At 38.2% G+C, this 21,354-nt stretch overlaps 1 protein-coding gene across 3 annotated transcripts in view; it reads left to right on the forward strand.

The window, feature by feature from the left end:
• The window catches only part of Adgrg6 (adhesion G protein-coupled receptor G6), a 123,658-nt gene that overhangs the window by 46,089 nt on the left and 56,215 nt on the right, over window positions 1-21,354 (forward strand). For all 3 annotated transcript variants that reach the window (XM_042673648.1, XM_042673656.1, XM_042673664.1), the window contains exons 3-4: window positions 9,435-9,776; window positions 12,035-12,658. In XM_042673648.1, the coding sequence (XP_042529582.1) occupies window positions 9,435-9,776; window positions 12,035-12,658 (966 nt within the window). The remainder of the gene's footprint in view (window positions 1-9,434; window positions 9,777-12,034; window positions 12,659-21,354) is intronic.

The following is a 21,354-nucleotide window of genomic DNA, read 5'->3' on the forward strand; positions in this document are numbered from 1 at the left end:
AAAGTCATTCTTGCCTCATGACCTTGTGAACTATCAACCATGACACGCTTTTCCTTGGGGAAGCATCTCATAGCTTCATAACTATTTGCAAGTTTCTTTCTAGTAAAACAAACAAATGAAGTCCTATTGTGTTGAGTACCTGAATCCATCACCCACACTAAAGCTTTAGGACCAAAAGAGACACAGATATAAAACCATCGGCCTGAGTAGCTAGTGACTAGCCATGTCATGTGTTTGGTTCATGGAAGGATCAAGACCAGAAGCTACTCCGATTCCATTTTGTAACATGGCCAGATACCCTAACAAACATGGAGGAAGGTGATTTCATTTTTCTCATCTGACAGTCATCACTCACTAACTGCTACTTCTGGCTGTAGTTGTTTTTATTATATTTATTGCTCAACCTCTCCACATATAGTTGTGCTTTATAATGATGGTTTTGTTGTTGTTGATAAACCAAATTTACTCTGAATACCTCACATGCATGCATGGAAATATCACAATGAACTGCTTTGTATAATTAATATATGCTAATTTAAAGGAGAAAATCATGCCTATTGTGTATCTTCATAGTGATGTTTTATGGATTAAAATATATATACGTAGGCCTGGCGCTGGTGGCTCACACCTGTACTCTTTGCTACTCAGGAGGCTGAGATGTGAGGATCTTGGTAGGATGCCAGTCCAAGCAAAAAGTCCTTGTGAGACTCTTACCACCAATTAACCACTCAAAAATCAGAAGTGGTGCTGTGGTTCAAATAGTCCAGCACTAGCCTTGAGCACAAAGAGGCTCAGGGACAACGTTCAGGCCCTGAGTTCAAGCCCCACAACCTACAGAAAAAATAAAAATTAAAAAAACTAAACAAATAAAAGATATATCTGGAAAGAGAATAATTTTAGATCTAGGAGGATCTTAAGTTTCTGGTTACATTTCACATGCCTATTTTTTTTTTTAACACAATGATTTTTTTCCTCAAAAAATAATAAATAATTCTTCTTATCAGCGAGGTCTTGTGATTTAGTTAGAAAATCAGAGTGGAAGAAACCTTTTGAAAGTTCAATTTTAGCACTTGCTGAAAAAAAAATTGTAATCTTTTTCTCTTCCTCTCTTCAATGCACTCTCCACTGAGATATTATTCTTGAGATTGATATAAAAAGTTAACATTGTGTAAAAGTCATTAATTCTAGGTAGATCTTAAGCTCTCCATGTATAAAGTTTTGGTGAAAGAAAACACTTTCAAAATCCATATTATACATTTTTTTGTCAAATTTCCTACTGACTGAGATGTTTATGTATAAAATAACCCCATAAAGGCACAAAATGATGCCGCTTGTATCTATCATTTGCTTTGCTCCAGACCTGGCCTGTTTAAACTGCTTCCATTTATGTGCAAAAACCTGAGTGGTTTTTATTTATGCCCTCAAATTAAAGGCTTAGGTGGAAAATTCGAGTCAACGTGCACATTTACCCTGCTACTACTATCTTTTTCCAGTATATTCTCCCACCTCATTGGGTAGGTAAGTTTAAAAACCTAAAATTTACCCTTTAATTTTAGGTTCTTCACCTGCACCACATTACATGGACTAAATAGGAAGTAATAACCTTCACTGCCTCTTAAAATTTGTTCTGCTCCCACTTTCACCAACCAGGCTCTGGTAACCACATATAAAGGCATCTCAAAGCAAACCGAACTCACATGGAAGTCGGGATCCAGAAAATGGAACGAACAAATAGGGCAACAAATTGTGCTGTTAAGTAACAACCACAACCAAAACAACACTGAAAGGTAACATTCTTCCGGCTCCCATTATAAGCCAAGGACAGTCCTTGTATGGATATCTCATTAGCAACATTCCTGTGTTCAAGAAGTTAGTAAAGGCCTCTTTAACCATTGATGACATCATTTCCTTCACGGGTATTAGCAGTATAATTGGCTTTTTATGAGGCTAAGACTATTTTTTTTCTACTTATGTTGGTGTTATTTAGCAATATTTTTCTGGGTACTGCCAACACAAACCAGTTTTACCCTGCAATGCTGACTAGATAAGCCATAAAGAAAGATTTGCTGTGTAGGACTCAGTGGAGGTAAACCCTAGGTTGAGTGTTTCTTTCTGTAGACATACAAGAATGTAGATAAGCTGAAATGGGAGATCTTTGGTGACTAGGAGAAGGATTGCTCTGCTGTATGAGTGACTGGACTTTGCTTTAGTGAGTTTGGACCTGGTGGAATTAGTGGTCCCTGCCACTGTAACAGCCCCTCTCTTCTTCCCACACACAAACTGTCATGCAGTCTTTTGTCTTTCTTCTTGTCATCTGTCAGATTCACAGGCAAGCTACACTGATCTCTGCCACTGGTTGTTTTGTGTACTTTGGCTATTATGGGGGCAGTTTAAAAAAATCTTGTAAAATCTGAGAAATGCTAACTTCTGCCTGTTTTGCAGTGATTACCATGTTTTATTTCCCACTGTGTAGACACACTTCAGGTGAACTAAAGTCTTGGGAGATCTGTGTTCCCATCATGTAGGGACTTCACTCTTGGCTCGTTTCTAAAGCTGCCTTTGTCAGTCTGTGTTTCTCATCTGTTAGACATGACACCATTTCTCTTTTCTCTGTCACCTCTCTTCACCTTCCCTCCCTACATCCATAACATACTTGGCGTTACAGATCAAGCCCAGGCTCTCAAACATGCTAGGTAAGCATTCTACGACTGGGGTATACCCCATCCTTTCAGCACTGGATCTACACAGTCAAACCACACGTTTTTATTTAATTTTTAATTTAATTTTATTGACAAGGTGATGTTCAGAGGGGTTACAGTTATATGCATAAGGTAATGAGTACATTCCTTATTGAACTTAGTACTTGGTCCATTATAGTCATTATCACTATTTATGTATTTATTTAGGTAGGTGCTGGTGCTAATTTGAACACAGGGCCTTGCTCAGAAGGGTTTTGGACAAGTGGAGATCTAAACATGAACAGAGAAAATATGGAGTACTCTGTGTACTGTGTGTGTGTATGTGTGTATTATTCAAAAAAGATATTCTTGTTGTATCCCAGAGATTTGGAGTTAGGGGCAATATACCTTCATACTTGCATTTGCATCCCAATAGATAGATATTCTTCCGAGCACATTGGGAACAGGGTGGAGGATAAGTTGGAGGTAACAGGAATAACTAGGAGATTGGTTAGTGTGCTTTGTCCAAGGTAGAAGAGATAAGATCTTTAAACTGCCCATGACCATATAAATTAGATGAGGGTCATTTTTACTATGAATATGAATAGAATAATTATGAATAGATTAACTATGAATAACTATAAAATAACTATGACTAGAATAATGAGAAAATAATAATTGTTTGGAATGGTGTGGGAGAAGAGGGAGAGAGATTCAAAGCCCTAGCTTAGATGACTCTCTAACAATTATAGAGAAGGTCAAAGCAAAGGGTCTGAGGATCTGCGTTTGATGGGCCTGTGGAATAGCCACATGATCTCTAGGAGATATTTGTGTACAGATGTATGGTGTGCAGAAGCATGGATGCTATCAGCATGTGAATATAATGAAGGCTTCTGTCCAGATGTGATCACCAGAGAAAACGAGTGGAGCAAGAAATGGACTGAAGGAGGAGGAGGGCTCTACACGGTGCGGATTTCAGGCATATTAGACTTCAAGGGCATGGAACGCCTAAGATTAAAACATGACATTTTTAGAGCTCAGCGTTGACCTCCTCTCTCTATTCTTTACCTGTTCCCCCCTTTCTTTTTATTCATCAGCCTATTAACTTCATCCTCTAAATAAATGATCTGTCTCTACCTTCTAATTCTCAGAAAGAACAAATTTCACTGATTAACAAAACCTAGAATTTGATTTTCTTCAGGTCATGGCTTCACCCCTTTGGCCAAGTCTTAAAACTAGGATAGCAAAAGCAATCAGCTGGGGAGGGACCTATCATCTTTGGAGAAACTACGGGTCTGGATCACGCGTAGTTGTTGACCCCTACCTGAAAGGAACTACAACATGGGTTTTGCTAACCAGTCAGAATTTCTCTTCTCCTACATTTCAAGTTGGAGACCTAGATCATTTAGAAGTGATGAAACAGCAGTTGCCTATGCCACTTACAAACAAGGAAGGCTTTAATTTCACACATTCCAAATCTAGTCATTAACGGCAAGAGCTATTTCTCATGACCTGTCCTTGTATTCTTTGGCTAGACCTTTATTGTACTTACTCCCATGTTGCTTCATTTGGTTCACTGTCGTGGATTTATGTTTCTTGCAATCAAGTAAGCTTTGTATTGCTTTTTAAGGGAATCATTCTTGGGATCCCTTGAAAACCTTAAGCTATCTAGAAATTTTTAAATTAAATTTGTGTGTCTAACCAGCTCTAAGGGCACCTGGAGCTGGTCTGAGGATGACACAAAGTAACTAGCATGATTAAGGGCAAGCAGAAGGAGCTAAGAAAGGGCTGAGGGGGCAGGAGAAGGTAACAATGGGAGTGCAGGGACTCGGGAAAGAGGTACACGTACAGGCATCAAATGATGAAGAGAATGGCTAAAATAAGAGGGGAAGCCTCTTGAGCGTGAATATTGGCGTGAGTTTGTAATTTCCATGTTGCTCAGAAGCCTATGAATTAATCAGAGTTCTCAGCTGGATTAACCCAGTGTTGGGGATTTGCAGGGGAAAATGTGGAAGGCAAAAAGGGACATCAGTGATGATATTAGCCAGAAAGTAGATTAAGTGATAGATCATACAGTTTAGGTCTCTTCAAATCATCTATTTCCTGTTTTTACAAATATGATTTTATTGTTTTTATGGAGGCATTATACATTATACAGGCCATTTGATAAATCAGGTAATGAGTGCAATTCATTTTGGACAATGTCTTCCTTCCTTCCTTCACTTCCCCCAGTTTTCCCCTCCCATCTCTGTCCAGAAGTTGGCCTTTAAGTTTATTTTTAAGAGACTGGAAAAGAGAACGGTTTCTATTGAAAGTGTGAATAGATATGTGTGTATGCACGCACATGTGTCCAATCCCTGACAAGCTTTATAACACATTGACGCTAGAAAGATTGATAGCTCACTTCTTTGGATCTTTAGGAAATACCTATTGCCATTAAATATGAAGTGTTCTCTTGCCAGATTAGTAGGGAAAATTGGGATTAATATTGAAGAAGTCTAAGAAGATTTATTTGAGGATGGAATGCATAAGAGTGTCTTTGCTGCTGAATGATATGTCATCATTCTTCTCTGCCCGTATTAGACCTTAACTGTATTGATCCATGCCAATGGGACTCTTTAAAATGGATGATTTTTGTCCTTGCAAGAGTTGCCCTTTCCTGATGCTTTCATAGAAGATTAGAATATTCACAGAAGGAAATCAAACAATAACCAGGTGAATTCTGAGGAAGTTACTGTTTTAGGAGTGCAGGCATGAACCATGAACTGATATTCTTAGGTGGCTACTGAAAGTTCCACTAGGAAATTGGAACAACTTATAAGAATATCTCCTCCCCCTCCTCCCCCTCCTCCCCTTCAAGTGCTGCCTGTGAAAGCCAAGCTTGAGGAGGAGCAGTGAGGGCTGGCAGAAGGCTTGCCAATTCTTCCACATTAACAGAATCATATAAGTCACAGCCAAATTGCTTTCAGATTCCTTGCCATCTTGAACATCTGCATAGGGATCTGAAGTCACTGGAATACTTCGATGAACTCATTTACTTCTGTATATTATCAGCCGTGCAATACATGCCAGCATCTAACATGATACTTACATTTTACATTTTCATGATGTTAGATCTACCAGAGTTGACTTGATTTGGAGAAATGGTATGTGACAATCCTGGCTATTTAATGAATAGAACTAATTTCAGAAACTCACTTTTTTGGACCTTAGTTTAATCTGTGGAAAACCATCAATGCCACTAAACATTTTGAATATTTAAGATGACAAAAAATCCACATGGCTAATTTGGACAATGCCTGTGAATAGATGCAAACTGTACAGGCAAGCTAAATTTTCTGGAAATAATCCTGACTAGCAAACTTTTCCAGCAAACTTGTTATAGCTATAGTTCTACGGATACTGAATATTTTTTAAAAGTTTTAATGTAAATATAGTCATTTTGTTCACCATTTAACACCGTATAAAACAATTTTCAAGACAGTAGCAAAGGTAATCTCTGCCTTTACTCTTGGGATCTGAAATTCCAGTTTCAGAGAGATTTGACAGAGTGTGGGTTTTATATTTTATAGAGAAATCATGGAGTAAGAATTCCAAATATGAGTTTTAAAAAACCTTATTAAATCTGTATCTAAGGTTTGAAAGGCTCTGGTATAACAAGAGCCTATAGTAGATCTGAGTTTCATTGAAGAATAAACTTTTAAGAAGATAGACAAAAGACACTGCTAGATTTTTATAAACCCAGGCAAGATAAAGAGTGGATTTTGGTTTGTTGTCTGTTTAGATTACCTGAAAACTTTGCTTTTATAGAGTTGAGAACATATTACTACATCTGTCTTAAAGAATGCCATGAGCCAGATGCATGTAATTGTTTAGATATTTAGAAGAAATATAAACCTTGGTTTTACAAAAAAATCTTACTCAGTGTCTACTTCAGTGTATATCGTCTCTAGGAGAGAACCAATTACTTGTTTTCTTTTCCTCCTCCTCCTCCTCCTCCTCTTCCTCCTCCTCCTTCCTTCTCTTTCCTCCTCCTCCTTCTCTTCTTTCCTCCTCCTCCTTAGTTTTGGAACTTTTCTTTTCTTTCCTTTTCTTCCTTTTTTTTTTATTGAACATGGGGCTTGAACTCTGGGCTTGGGCTCTGTCCCTTAGCTTTTCAGCTCAAGGCTAGCATTTACCGTGTGAGCCACAGCTCCATTTCCGGTTTTCTGGTGGTTTATTGGAGATAAGTGTCTCAGGGACTTTGCTGCCCCGGCTGGCTTTGAACTGTGATCCTCAGCTCTCAGCCTTCTGAGTAGCTAGGATTATAGGCATAAGCCATCAGCGCCCAGCTTGGAACTTTTCTATTGAAAAAATATTGTCTCATCACTTTATTTTGTATTTTTTGCTTAATTATAAGATAACATTTTCTTCAAAGATGTTAGTTGTATAACTCTGAGCAAGTTATATAATCTATATTAGTGTTCTTTATTTCTTCAAATAATGAAGTTGGCAATAATTCCTAGAGTTGTTATGATAGCCAGTGAGATAAGACATGAAATCTTTTGTTTTGACATGATTCGCAGTTACATTCAACATGATAATAATGTATCTGGTTTAACTGGCAGAAAGACGAATGTATGTATTAATTGCAGAAAGATTTCTCCATGGAAAGATTGTAGACCTTGGTTTCTTGCTGTAACTGGTTTCCAGGCTGGGGGTAAGAATAAAAAGAGCCTACATTTCCCTACTAGTGAAATATAATAATATCATTTTACCCATCTATTTTTAAAACTTTGTACATTCATTCAAAAATATTGTCTGCGCTCTCCCTGTACGCTGAGTATATATTGATGAGAAAAGGAAATGTGCCCTAATGAAACAGTTCTGTCATAGAACAAGATTCAATCAGTGTATCTTGATTTTTGCTGTTCCCTTGGACCATATTAATTTCACATTCCATCGCTTCAGCTGGATTTCTGCTCATATGTCACTAAATACTCAACATCTCACACAGTATTTTTTTTTCTTCCTGCCTTTTTGTTGATTCTCTTTAGACCCCAAAATGAAATTTAAGCATCTTTTGTTAGCTTCATGCTTTGCTCAGTGGCTCATGCCTGTAATCCTTCCTTCATTCAGGATCCTTTCCTGCTGATTTGTATATGCTGTTTAGAAGAACACATAACAATACTCAATAAAGATTTATTGAATGAATGAGTAAATGAGATGATCACTCAAGTATATAATTAATCAACTATGCTAAGCAAATAACATAGCGAAAAGTACCCTCAAAGCTACAAATATTCTACACATGCAAGGTGACAGGAGGTATTTGAATTTGAGAAAACAATAATACTCAACTTCTAGAATAAAACCTGCTTAATTTGGTGGAGGTAGGGGGAGATTTAGCTTTCTATTCAACTTATTTCCTAAGTAGTTTTTCTCTCTCTCTTTCTCTCTCTCTCTCCCTCCCTCCCTTTCTCTCTCCCTCCGTCTCTCTCTCTCTCTCTGTCTCCCCATCTCTCTCTGTCTCTCTGTCTCTCTGTCTCTCTTTCTTCTGGTCTTGGGCACTGTCACTGACACTCTTTGTGCTTAAGGCTAGTGCTCTACCACTTGAGCCACAGTTCCACTTCTGGCTTACTCCGACTACTTTATTGCAGATAAGAGTCACAAGGACTTTTCTCTCTGGGTTGGCTTTGAACTCTGATCCTCAGATCTCAGCCTTCTCAATAGGTAGGATTACAGACATGAGCCACTGGCTAATTTCTCTTTCTTTATAGTTGTCATTGTAATTTTATACTCTACAAATTTGTAATTCCCTCCACTCCCGTTACTCTCTAAAGCACAGATTTCTAACACAGTTGCAAGGAACCCTTGTGAAATCCAATGATAGCTCGGGCTTTCTATTTTACACCACGAGAGGCCTCTTCTCCTTTTGCTGGAGAGGGATTCCACAACTTTGACTGGATTCTCAGTCTATCCATCCTGCCTTCCCCAAGCTTTACTCTCTAAAATTGTGGATTTTCTTTTACTTTGTGTTGGCACTTGGAATTTCTTTTCTTTCTTACAATGGTTTCATTTTCCTCTTGATTTTCATGATAGATTTGGAAAAAAATTATATTAAGTGAAGTAAATCAGACACAAAAAAACATAGATCCCATGGTTTATCTAATGGTTTCTAGTCCTAGCAGATGAGCAGAATCGCTCAATAGCTCTGTACATATGACCGTATAAGATGAGGCTAGGCGAAATGAACTCCAAGACATGGACACAAAAGGGTTTTCTCTCTTACTGTTGTTTTCAATGGACTATGTGATTTCTTTTCCCTTTTGTGTTTTTCCCCCTATGGTTTATTCCCTGTTGTCCCTGTATTTGATTTTGGTGCCCTGGGTATGGTATATACGTTTATTTGAATTAGGGAAGGGAAGGGAACAACACAATGGTGAGACAAAGAGGGAACCAAAGCAGCAGCAATATTCACAAGACAATATGTTGGAAATGACCTGTACAACTTGCTGGGGGAGGGGGGGAGTGGGGGGGAGGGAAAGTGGGAGAAAATGAGAGGGGGGCTAACAAGTTCAATAAGAAATGTACTCACTTCCTTACGTATGTAACTGTAACCCCTCTGTACATCACCTTAACCAAAAAAAAGTTAAACGGAAAAAAAAAAAAAAGAAACTAGGTTAACTGGTTCCTCCCAGTATGTGGCGTGCTTGGCTAATGATATGCATCTGATCCCAGCCCTGTCTCTCTGTCTCTCTTTTGTCTGGCCAACAGTGTGGGGATGCTCTAGCTGCAGGCTTGTGCTCTCCAACCCTTCTGGAACCTTCACGTCTCCATGCTACCCCAGTGACTACCCTAACATCCAAGCTTGTATGTGGACCCTCCGAGCTCCCACCGGCTACATTATTCAGATAACATTTAATGACTTCGATATTGAAGAAGCTCCCGGTTGCATTTATGACTCATTATCCCTTGATAATGGAGAGAGAGAGACTAAATTCTGCGGAGCAACTGCCAAAGGCCTATCATTTAACTCAAGTGCGAATGAGATGCATGTGTCCTTTTCCAGTGACTTTAGCATCCAGAAGAAAGGTTTCAGTGCCAGCTACATCCGAGGTATGTAAACCAAAGACAGTGCCAACCTTCTGCTTTCATTTAACATGAACTCCAATAAACACCAAGACCAGAAGGCAGCATTGTACTCTTTTATGTGAATGTCAGTGATTGAGATTCGAATTTAAGGGCAAGAATCTGTTAAGATGCTCAGAGCATTCTTAGTAGCAAACTATCATTACCAGGTCCAAAATCTAGTTTCAGTACATTGGAATTCTTCCATACTGTTTATGGGCAGAAAACTCGTGGCTGCTTGAAAGACAGGGTAGCTATTCCATGCTAACAACTAAAAAGTGTAATCTGACATTTCACTGGAAGTTTAAACCATCCCTCTTTTAGAAATTATTTTATTTAGGGCATTTAGGATGTAGTCCTTTTACAGAACCATTCCAGCAGGACAAATATGGAAAGTAAGTGGGTAAATTTAAAAAGAGCTATTAATAACTCAGGGTACACATGAGCCCAAGGAAAACCCTTTACATTGGGTAATTGAAGGACATGGAAAAACTATTAATAAATATGTCTCCAAGATTTTAACTCATCACCTGAAAGTAATCTCATTACATCTAAAAACTAGTTTTTGCTTAGGAAAACTCAAGCTTGAAGACTATAATGTTTAGTTATACATTTTTGTTTCCTTTTTTTGAGCTTGTTCTATAGATGCCTTGTTTAAAAAGGAGATGGCAGAACTATGAAAATTGTTCTTTCTTCTTATTATCTATTGAGCATTTTGTCTGAGGAGTTTTTTTTTACCATTTGTGATTAACGTTAGGTGCATTCATGACTAAATCAAATTGATTTTTCAAAATGTTTAAAACTATAAAGCAGTCCATTTGGAAATTTTAAAAAGCAAATTAAAATGGCCTATGTATCCTCCATCCATCCATATCTGCTCTTGACAGACATATCTCCTTCCAGTCTTTTTATTTTAATGCATTTAAACACTTGATTTGTAGTGCATAAGTAGATCTGTAAACTGCTTTATATTTAAAAGTTGACAAAAAATCATGATTATTTAAATTCTATAATAGCTTTTTAAAAAAACAAACCTGGATATTTTACTCGAATATGAATATTGAAATAATGTTTTATCATAGAGCTATTCTTAGTGTATATTAAACTATTTTCAAACTACTCTTCATATGAAACCAATATTAAATAATATTTTTAGGAGAGATACTTCTCTCCCTAAAATCAGTTTTGCAAGGTCCGTTACATTAGCATAGAGATATATGTACCATGTTATTCAGTCATTTTACATATATCATGGAAGTATGAGACTAATGAATTTTTACTTAGAATTTCTATTGTATATAATATCATCATCATTTGCTGTCTATCGCTTTGGCCACAGCACAGCTCTATGAGACGTTAACTTAATTAGTATTCATTGACCATCTATGCAAGTTCCATTCTTTTATGTTACAGACTAGGACACTAAGGTAGAGAAAGCCTAAATAACATGTCCAGAGTTTCCAGAGAACTGGGATATGAAGCTTCATTTCCTGCCCTTTAGCCTCTGTTCTTTACTGTCCTTCAACAGTTAACTCACATTACTCAAGAGAGGAAGCTATGGGATGTCTGAAAAGATGAGATTGGTCTAGCAAAGTTTAGGAGGAGAGAAACACATAGTTAATAAAAAGTAGAACAGGAAATGGTGCTGTGGCTCAAGTGGTAGAGTGCTCACCTTGCACTGAAGAGCTGACGGACAGCACCCAGCCCCAGAGTTCAAGCCCCATGACTGACCACCCCCCCAAAAAAAAATAAAAGAAAGAAAGGAAGGAAGGAAGGAACGAACGAACGAAGGAACGAAGGAAGGAAGGAAGGAAGGAAGATAAAAAGTAGAACAGTATTTTCACTTTGCTTTTTTCTTGAAAAATAATGTCTTGTAAAAAATAAAACTTAAGGTATAACAAAGCCTTCCTGAAACCAATTCTTTCCTAAGTAGGGAGTTGTGCATTAAAATGTTTGCTGTTTCTGTTCAGTGATTAAACATTACTTACCTGTTAAGACATCACTTTCAGTGTGAAGCATCATCAACATTAGTCAAAAATAGTAGAATTTCTTATTGTTGCTGTTGGCTTAAGACTGTGGGTAAAGGTTTGGGGATAGAAGGCGGACAAAGAAAGGAGACAATGATGGGCAGAGATAAATACAAAGGTAGTGGAAAGTGGAGGAAGGCTGAAGGATGGAACTTACTTTGCAGGAGTCCATGTTCTGAAGCTAGCATGCCTTATCTCTCATGCTTTGTTTTGTCCCAGTTGCCGTGTCCTTGAGGAATCAAAAGGTCATTTTACCACAGACACTTGATGCTTACCAGATCTCTGTTGCAAAAAGCGTCTCCATTCCAGAGCTCAGTGCCTTCACACTCTGTTTTGAAGCAACCAAAGTTGGCAAGGACGACAGTGACTGGCTTGCCTTCTCCTATTCAGATGCATCCTTCACGCAACTGCTGAGTTTGGGAAAGGCCAACAACAACTACTTCCTAACTATTTCAGGCTCAAAATGCTTTCTGAACAGTGTTTTACCTGTGAAGGATAAAGGAGGCATATTCACAGAAAGCTTTGAACAGCTATGCATTGTTTGGAATAATACTCAGGGCACTGTGGGTGTCAGTTTTAAAAGAAACTACGAGACAGTGCCATGTGATTCAACCATTAGCACAGCCATTCCTGGGAAGGGGAAATTATTGTTGGGCTCCAATCGAAATGAAATCGCCTCCCTCAAAGGAGATATTTATAACTTTAGACTTTGGAATTTTACCATGAATCCCAAACTTCTCTCCAACCTCAGCTGTAATGAGAAAGGGAACGTGATCGACTGGCAGAATGAGTTTTGGAATATCCCAACCATGGCTCTCAAAGCTGAAAACAACCTGAGCTGTGGTAAGTCCATGGTTCCAAGAATAATTATTTTTTTAGCATTGTTTGGAAGAGATGTTTGTCAATAAGAAATTGCGTACACATTTGTATATATGCACACACATATATGTATATATGCACATATTGTCTTTGGAATGCTCTTTTAATTTAAAACCTTTCCTGGCTCAGATGATCACTGCATGCATTTGATTATAAGCTAAATTTTTCAGAAGATTTGATCTTACCTTTCTGAAATTATCTCTGGGTGATAATAAAGCTGAGGGAGAAAGTTCTAGGGAAGCTGATCAACAACACAGTGACTAAAATTTCCAAGTCTCAAATAGAAATGGGAACACTAGCTTTCAAACAAAAGACGAAAATAAATATAATGGCTTTAATCACAAAAAGAGATACATTAACAAGTAGATCTTTATTATCCAAGACTGAAATTTTAATTGTGTTTTTAAAGTGAGCAGACACCATCTAAGTATTAAATATCAAACTTTCAATTTTATGGAAAATGCTTCATAATTGAGAATTATTTATGTGGGTGCTGTTGGCTCAAAACTGTAATCCTAGTTACTCAGAAGATTGGGATGTAAGGATCATATAATTCCAGGCTCGCCCAGGTAGAAAAGTCCATGAAGCTCTTACCTACAATTAACCAACAAAAAGCCAGAAGTAGAAGTGTGGTTCAAGTAGTAGAGCACCAGCCTTGAGAAAAAAAAATCGAAGCAAGAGTGTGAGTTTGAGTCCCAGTACTGGTATGCACACAAAGAATTGTTAATTTCTCAAACCTCCATGTTTAAAAATAGGTATTGGTAGTTTGTTTCAATATTCCTCTCTAGTGGCCCACTAAGGAAATTTACATGTGGTAATATTAGAGGTATGTAAATGCAAAATATTTAGAAACATAATTTTATATAACAAAAAGCACAGAAATAGAGCTCCCTCAATTATGCTCAATGTAGCAGGAAGTATGGCTCAACTGGTAGAACGTACGTACACATAACATATGCGTGCATATATGTGTGTGTGCAAGCTAATTCTACAAATCTTTATTTTCTCACAGAATTGGTTCAAACACAATTCATGCAAGTTTCCTCATCAATTTTAAGTGCCATGTGACTAAATCTAAGCTGTTGATAATATATACATTTCTGTCACAGAAATAACTCTCAGTAAAGGAAGGAAAAGAGGACTTAGTACTTCGAAGTCATTTGACTATGTCTTATAAGAGAATTTTATCAGAAGTCCATAGTGTATTTTGTTCAAAATAGGGCATTTTGAAGACCTGAGAACACCTCCCAAGTTTCCCAGACCTGTTTCTGCTCTTCTGGCTTGGGAGACTCCTACCCTGCAACCCAAGGTGGAGGTTAGGCACGTGTGAATATGTTGCAGAGAGCTTCTGCAGGTGGCTAGAAGGGCAATGTGTGATATAATTTGAGAATCGTTTCTGGGAGAATTGTTGGAAAGAGGGTTCACCATGATTCTCTTTAAGAAAGAGACTGTGGAATTTTCTAAGTTCTATTAGGGTTCCCTAAGATTTTTTTCTTAGTCTAAGATTAGGTAGAGAGGAAGTTCTAGGGACTGCGGAGGAATCTTTCTTCCCTCTGTGAGGTAATCGAGTTCACATGAGTGCTTTGGGTGTGTCATAATGACAAACAGCAAGGACAGCGGTGTGTTCACTTCCTACATTCCAGGTAACCGCTTTTGGCCTAGAAGCCTCATTTCATCATATCATTGGCAATTGATCCAAACCACAACGTAGACCATTCTGGAATTTGTCTTTTTATGGGATGATATTTTCAGAAGCATAGCATCCAATAATTTGGCTCGATATGTTAATAATTGGTTACATATTCAAATTGCTGGTCACAAGTCACTCACACCTGTAATCCAAGCTGCATGAGAGCCAGAGCTAGAAAGGTCACAGTTCAAGGTTATGCATGAGCAGAAAAATTTCGCCAGACTCCATCTCAAAGAACAAGCCTGCTGTGGTGACACTCACCTATGACCCCAGCTATGAGGGAGTCATAGGTAACAAGATCGAGGTCTGAAGCTGGCTTAGACCCAGACGAGACCCTCTCTGAAAAATTCAAAAGAAAAACAACCCTAAAGTTAAAAAGGGATGTCGGTTGGCTCAAGCAGTAGAATGCCTTTGTAGCAAGCACATGGCTCTGAGTTCAAATCCTAGTAACAAACTCACACACACAAAAAATTCCTACATCATCTCTCTCCTTGTATGGGTTTCTATTCCTGACCTCAGGTTACAGCTGAGGAATTAGGGCAAGGAGAGATTAAATAATTTATACAATGGCGATTTTATTAATCAGTGAACAAGGTAGGATTCAAACCTGTCAAGGCTGGCTTTAGAGCTATGCTCCCATCACCAATATGAATTAGAATCTCCATCTGCATAAGCAGGACTAGAAGATGTGACTTAGTCCTTGAGTATGCATGCTAACTCTCCCTGAGAGAAGGACATTGAATATCATGAGCCAACATCTCTAACAGTGCTTTTTATGGGAAACAATATGTTTACGGGCTGTGGATACTGTACTTGTTCTAAGTAAACTTAATAAGATCTCTTCCCTCAATGCTTCATTGATATTTTAACCCAATAAAATACCAGGGCTATGGTGTTACAGAAGAAGTCCTTGAGAATAGGCCTCAGCAAGCTAGGACCACCTATGGGAGGCCACTAGCTTTGCAAATAAAGTTTTATTGGAACGTAGCCGTGCCTACTAATTTATATTTTGTCTATGGCCAAGTAGATTGTGAAAGACACAGCATGATCCACCATCCTAAAATATTTACTGTTGATCCCTTTATGAGAAAATAGGCTAACCTCTTACACTCATCCAAAGAATCATAAGGATCCAATGTGCTGTCACGCACACTTTGAATAACACTGAAGAAGACCTTCCAAAGTTCTGGGACCAGTGTTAGGAAACCTACTACTCACATCTTTAGACTTTGGTGATGGTTGTAATATTTATTTGTTTATGTTTACCTGCCTTTTTCCTGTACAATACTGTGAAATGATGCATTTTATTTCCAACGTGAAAAAATTTCAATTTCACATAAAAATGAAAAATGTTTTATTGTTCTCGCAAATATTACACTCATACTTCGTACTGTTTCTCCTTGGCTCACACAGCTAGAGCTAGTATGTTTGCTCCTTTTGGAAGTCTTAACACACCATCTCCTTCCTTCACTGGCTTTCCTGTCCATCCAGCCCTGCTGGGCATTTAGAATCTTCTTTCACTTATGCTGGACAGGAACGCGGAGACTAGGAAAAAACAAAATGCAGGGAGGTAGGTTGGTAGATGAAAACACACATCTCCTTTCTCCTTGTCCTCCTATTTTCTTTATTTTTAATGTAATGATCAGTGTTAATTTTTAATGATCAAAAATTATATGCAATTATGTTGTACAACCTGATGTTTTGACATATTAATACATGTTGGAATGGCTAATTCAAAGTAATTAACACATGTATGATCTCACAGATTTAATCATTTATTTGTAGTGAGAAATTTTGAAATCTACTCTTTTTTAAATAAATTTTTTATTGTGAAATACTATACAGAGAGATTACAGTTACATGAGCAAGGTAATGAGTACATTTCTTATCCAGCATTGTTGCCTCCTCCTTTGTTTTTCCCCTACCATCCCTGCCCTCCCATTTTTGCAAGCTCTTCCTCCTCTTCCTCCTCTCTCCCTTACTCATCCTTCTTTTTCATCCTTTTCATCTTTCTCCTTTTCTTCCTCTTCTTTCTTTTCTCTTTACCTTGTCCCTCTTCCTCCTCCTCTTCCTCTACTTCTTTCTCTCCTTCTTCTTTCTTCTTCTCTTTCCTTTCTTCTTCGGTCCTGGGAATAGAAATGGGAGCTGTCAGCATATCAGGCAATATATTACTTTTCAGTAGAAGCAACATGTTATATAATAGCTGCCCTAACTTTTAAACGTTGTGCCCTTTGACTGCCATTTCTCCAGTCCCTGTACCCAGCCATTCACCGCCCCCAACCCATTCATCTCCCCTCTACACTCTGTTTGAATGATTTCAACTTCTCCAGAGTCTCCATCTCAATGAGATGCTGCAGCCCCTGTAAGTTCTTAAACCCTGACGTTGACATTCCACTCCTACGTCTTAAGATTACCAGAATGTATTAAATGCACCGTGTGTGCCTTAGTCATCTGCGCTTTTTGGAATGATTTCATCAAAGAAGCACGGCTCACAGACTGAACATAGCTGACTCTCTTGAACTGTGGTGGAAGTCTTCTCCTCGACATTCAGGATGACGCTGACACTCCCTTTGGGTTCCCTGAGCAGTCCTGAACTGTGGCAAGAGGCTTGATGAAAGAGGGAATTTCCTGCTGCTTTAGTCATCAGCAAGGGAAGTTGATGAATGTGAGTCACTTATTAACTGACAGGAAATACCTGTCCCAGAGATTATATCTACACTGTTAATGAAGCAAAACTTCAATAAGTAGATAACAGTGTCTTCTGTTAACATTTTAGCCTCGCTCAATTATTTTTCTCAGAAAACACTGGTGGCTTGCTACTTAAGTTAGAATTTCTGGTAAGCTAATGATCAGTACAGAAAGCAATGAGAAAATAGGACCACATTCCTAGCATTCCCCTGTACTGACAGTCTATTAAATGTGAACTGTCCCAGAATCAACGTGTGATAGAAAATGCATACGTTTTCTCTGTATTGCCAAATGTGTTATAATATGTAACCAAGAGAGTAAAACAGGTAACATTTGTTATTTAGATAACTCATCATATGTTTTACTGTTAAATACCCAAGCCTTGATTTAAAAAATCAATGTTATTAATAAGTGTATCAGAATTCTCATAATTGGACTTTCTCTTTGTCTATATCTTTGTAAAGGTGTTTGGAGACTACACCTAAATTATGAAATTTTCAGGGGCTAGAGGCATGGTTTAAGTAGTGCAGCATCTTCCTAAAAAGCACTGAGTTTTAGTACTCCCCAGAAAAGGAGAAAAAAAGAAAATTTCAATTTTTTAAATCTGAATAATCATGTCAGTTATTTCTACATATAAACAATTTGGCAATAGCTGGGAACTGTTGGCTCATGCCTGTAATCCGGGCTACAGAGGAGGCTAAGATCTGAGGATTGTGGTTCAGAGATAGGCCAGGAAAGACATCCACAACCTCTAATCTCCTGTTAATCCCCAGAGAGCCAGAAGTGGAGCTGGAGCTCACGTTGTAGAGCTCTAGGCTTGAGCACAAAAGCTCAGAGACAGCACTCAATCCTGAGTTCAAGTCTCAGGACCAGCACACTCACATACACGCACACGCGCACACACACACACACACACACACACACACACACACACACACACACTACTTTAGCTATAATTCTGTTTTTCATGTTATAGTAGGTTTACTTTTCTTAGAACAAGCTTTTGAAGTATATTCAGTTTAGACCTATTCATCTCCCTCCTCCAGAACTCAGAGACAGGTAATTTCCTTAGTTGACTCTTTAATTAGAGCTACAATTATTTGCCTGAGTTATGATTCAAATTTAGACACTGGCTAATGCCTATCTTTTTTCACAAAGAACAGACAGTGCTTTCTCTACAAGTTTTATTTATTTTACTGATTATTGCTATTTCCTGAGGAGTGGTACAGTGAGCTCAATGAATAGTCCAACTTCAAACAAATTTCATTTATTTAAGATGTCCCTTAAGTACATCTATTAGTCAATGTGGGTGTAGAGATAAGACACAAATCAAAACTACAAATCATAAGGAATACTGTGTTATTTCTAGAAATTTCTAGATTTAAAAAAGTGTTCTTTTGTATTCATCTCCAAGCTAAAGCTTTTTATAACTTCTGATTCATATATATATTTTTTTTGTCAGTCCTGGGGCTTAAACTTAGGGCCTGGGCTTCTTTGTGCAAACTCTAGAGCTCTACCACTTGAGCCACACTACCACTTTTGTCATTTTTCTGAGTAGGCTATTGGAAATAGGAGTCTCACACACTTTCTTGCCAGGGCTGGCCTCGAACCACGATCCTCAGATTTCAGCTTCCTGATTAACTAGGATTACAGGCATGAGTCACTGAGTCCAGCCTTCATATGTTTTTATAATTACAACATTTCTGTCCTTCACAGCCTTAGAACTCAATTACTGATTCCTTCCTTCTATCCCAAAGTTTAGCTGTTGTGGAGTGCTAAGTCACTTTGTTTTCATAACCATAAAATAATGTTATCTTTACAAAGGATTATATTCTTAAATAATACTCAAACTCTTTAAAAGCACAGGTAATTTCCAGAAAAAATTATTTTAAATGTACCTAAGAAAGTTTGTTAATTTTAGTAACAGTTACATACATTTTTATCCTAAATTTTATCATTCAGCAGACTGCTTTAATACCTTCCATTAGACTAAAAAAATCAGAGAACAGCTGGGTACTAAGGCTCATACTGTAATCCTAGCTATTCCAGAGACAGATCTGAGAACTGGACTTCAGAGCCAGTCCAGATACATGAATCAGACAGATGCTTATGGGCAAATAACCAACAAAAAGCCAGAACTGGAGGTGTGCTTCAAATCATAGAATGCCAGCCCTGAGTGAAGAGCATGAGGCCCATAATTTAAATCCCAGTACCAGGGAGAAAAAAAATACATATATATGATATAAACATATATAAATATATAATAAAACATACATGTAATAAAATATGTTTTATTTATTTTTATATTATATATAATATATAATAAAATAAACACATAAATATCAGAGGACATAGATCCTCTTCTGCAAGCAGTAGATAATAAGACTCCTAAACTATCAGCTTAGGGAAATGGATTATGATCTTCATTTTTTAAAGTAGATGGGCTGAAATGGAAGTGGGTACAAATAAAAAGGGTAAAAGGACCTGTATACTTCTGGCTTTACTTATTATTTATTGGATGAGGCTTTAAGGTGGCCTGAAACCCCTGGACTTAAGTGACTTTTCTATCTCAGCCTCTGCTGTATCTGGGATTACTGGAGCGTGCCGCCATACCCAACCACGTATACTTTTTATCTACTTTTGTGGATTTGCTATGTAACTTACTATATTTCTAAATGTTAGTTTTCACTTATCAATTTCACTTCCTTCTAGTTCAGCGGCATCTGTCCGTTGTCCTAATTTCACCATCTCCAAATAAAATTTCTGGATCTCTAATCAAGCATCCTAAAATATTAACTATTTATTTATAAAGCAACGTCAGTTTGCTAAAATAGAAGTTCCTTAGAAAGAACAACCAACTTACTGCAGAAAAGAATGTTTACCAATTCCCAGGAAAGCATGCCATAGACTGACGTTTGGACTTGCTGCCATACAAGGAAACTGGAAAATGTTTAAGAAAATTGTTAAGTGTCTTATAAATCAGAGTTGGGATTTTTCTACCATAGTTCCACCTCTTAGCTCTTTGCCATATGGGAGTGGAAATGTAGTCTGTGTCAGGGCTCGTTTCTCACAGCACTGGCCCTTATCTCTCTTTGTGTTTGGGAGATATTGTATCAGTACCAGAAGTGCCTGTGGAGCCCCTGCCTGCCAGTATTGTGAGTAATTTGAGAACCCCAGGAACTCCATCCCAGGATCTCTTCGGTGGTGCAGTAGCTGAAATTTCATCAGTCACTTGAGTCTGAAAGACTCTTTAGTTTTTACATGTCCCTTTCTATAATATGTGTCTGTAGAAGTCAGGTTCTGTTAAAGGTGGGCAGACCCCAGAGATAGGATTCAAGGTAAAGTTCTCGCTCTGTCCTCTGTCACTTCTGCTTCTTCAAATGCTCTCTTACCAGAGTCCAATCAATTGCTTCGTTATTCAGAATGTAAAACAAAACAAAACAAAACCCACAACACTCGCTGTCTCCCTCCGGATCTCAGCTTCCTTGCTCAACCCAGCTTCCTCTCTTTGTCCCCACTCTTCGAGCCTGGCCACTCTATATTTCATTGCTCCCACGGATCGAGCTGCATTGGCGTAGAGCTACTACCACAATTCCAGTGCAGCGCTAAAAGTTCTTCCTCTTTATCATGATTCACTTTGCAGTAATATTTGATACCACCACCCTTTTCATTAAACATTTCATTAAAAAATTCTATGAAAGCATCTTCTTTTTTTTGTTGATCATAGGACTTCAATTCACAGCCTGAGCACTGTCCCTAAGCTTTTCCATTCAAGGCTAACGCTCTACCACTTTGAGGCACAATGCCACTTTCTGGTTTTCTGGTGGTTATTTAGAGATAAGAGTCTCTTGGACTTGCCTGCCCAGGCTGGCTTTGAACCGAGATCTTCAAATCTCAGCCTCCTGAGTCACTAGGATTACAGGCGTGAGCCACCAGTGCCCGGCTGTGTGAAAGCACTTTCTTCACCAGCTGTTATATCCCCCTCCAGGCCATGCATCTGATACTTACATAAAGAGATCTATTCTCTTCCCCAAGCAATGCTCTGGATGTGGAGATCACAAACACATGGGAAGTTTTCATTGAATATTTCCTGCACAGCACTCTTCCAGAAACTCAGTTTTCCAGGTATATAGATTTTGCACATGCATGTAGTTTCCATCATTGAATTTATCACCAACTCCTCTTTACTTAGCTTTGCTATCCTTCCCTTTCTCTTTGCCTCTTTTTCTCCCTCTCCACTGCCCGCCCTCCCCCCCCCCCCGCTCCTCCCCCCCCCCCCCCA

This window comes from Dipodomys spectabilis, unplaced genomic scaffold, assembly GCF_019054845.1.
Source record: "Dipodomys spectabilis isolate Male_0828 unplaced genomic scaffold, ASM1905484v1 ptg000001l, whole genome shotgun sequence".
Lineage (NCBI taxonomy): Eukaryota > Metazoa > Chordata > Mammalia > Rodentia > Heteromyidae > Dipodomys > Dipodomys spectabilis.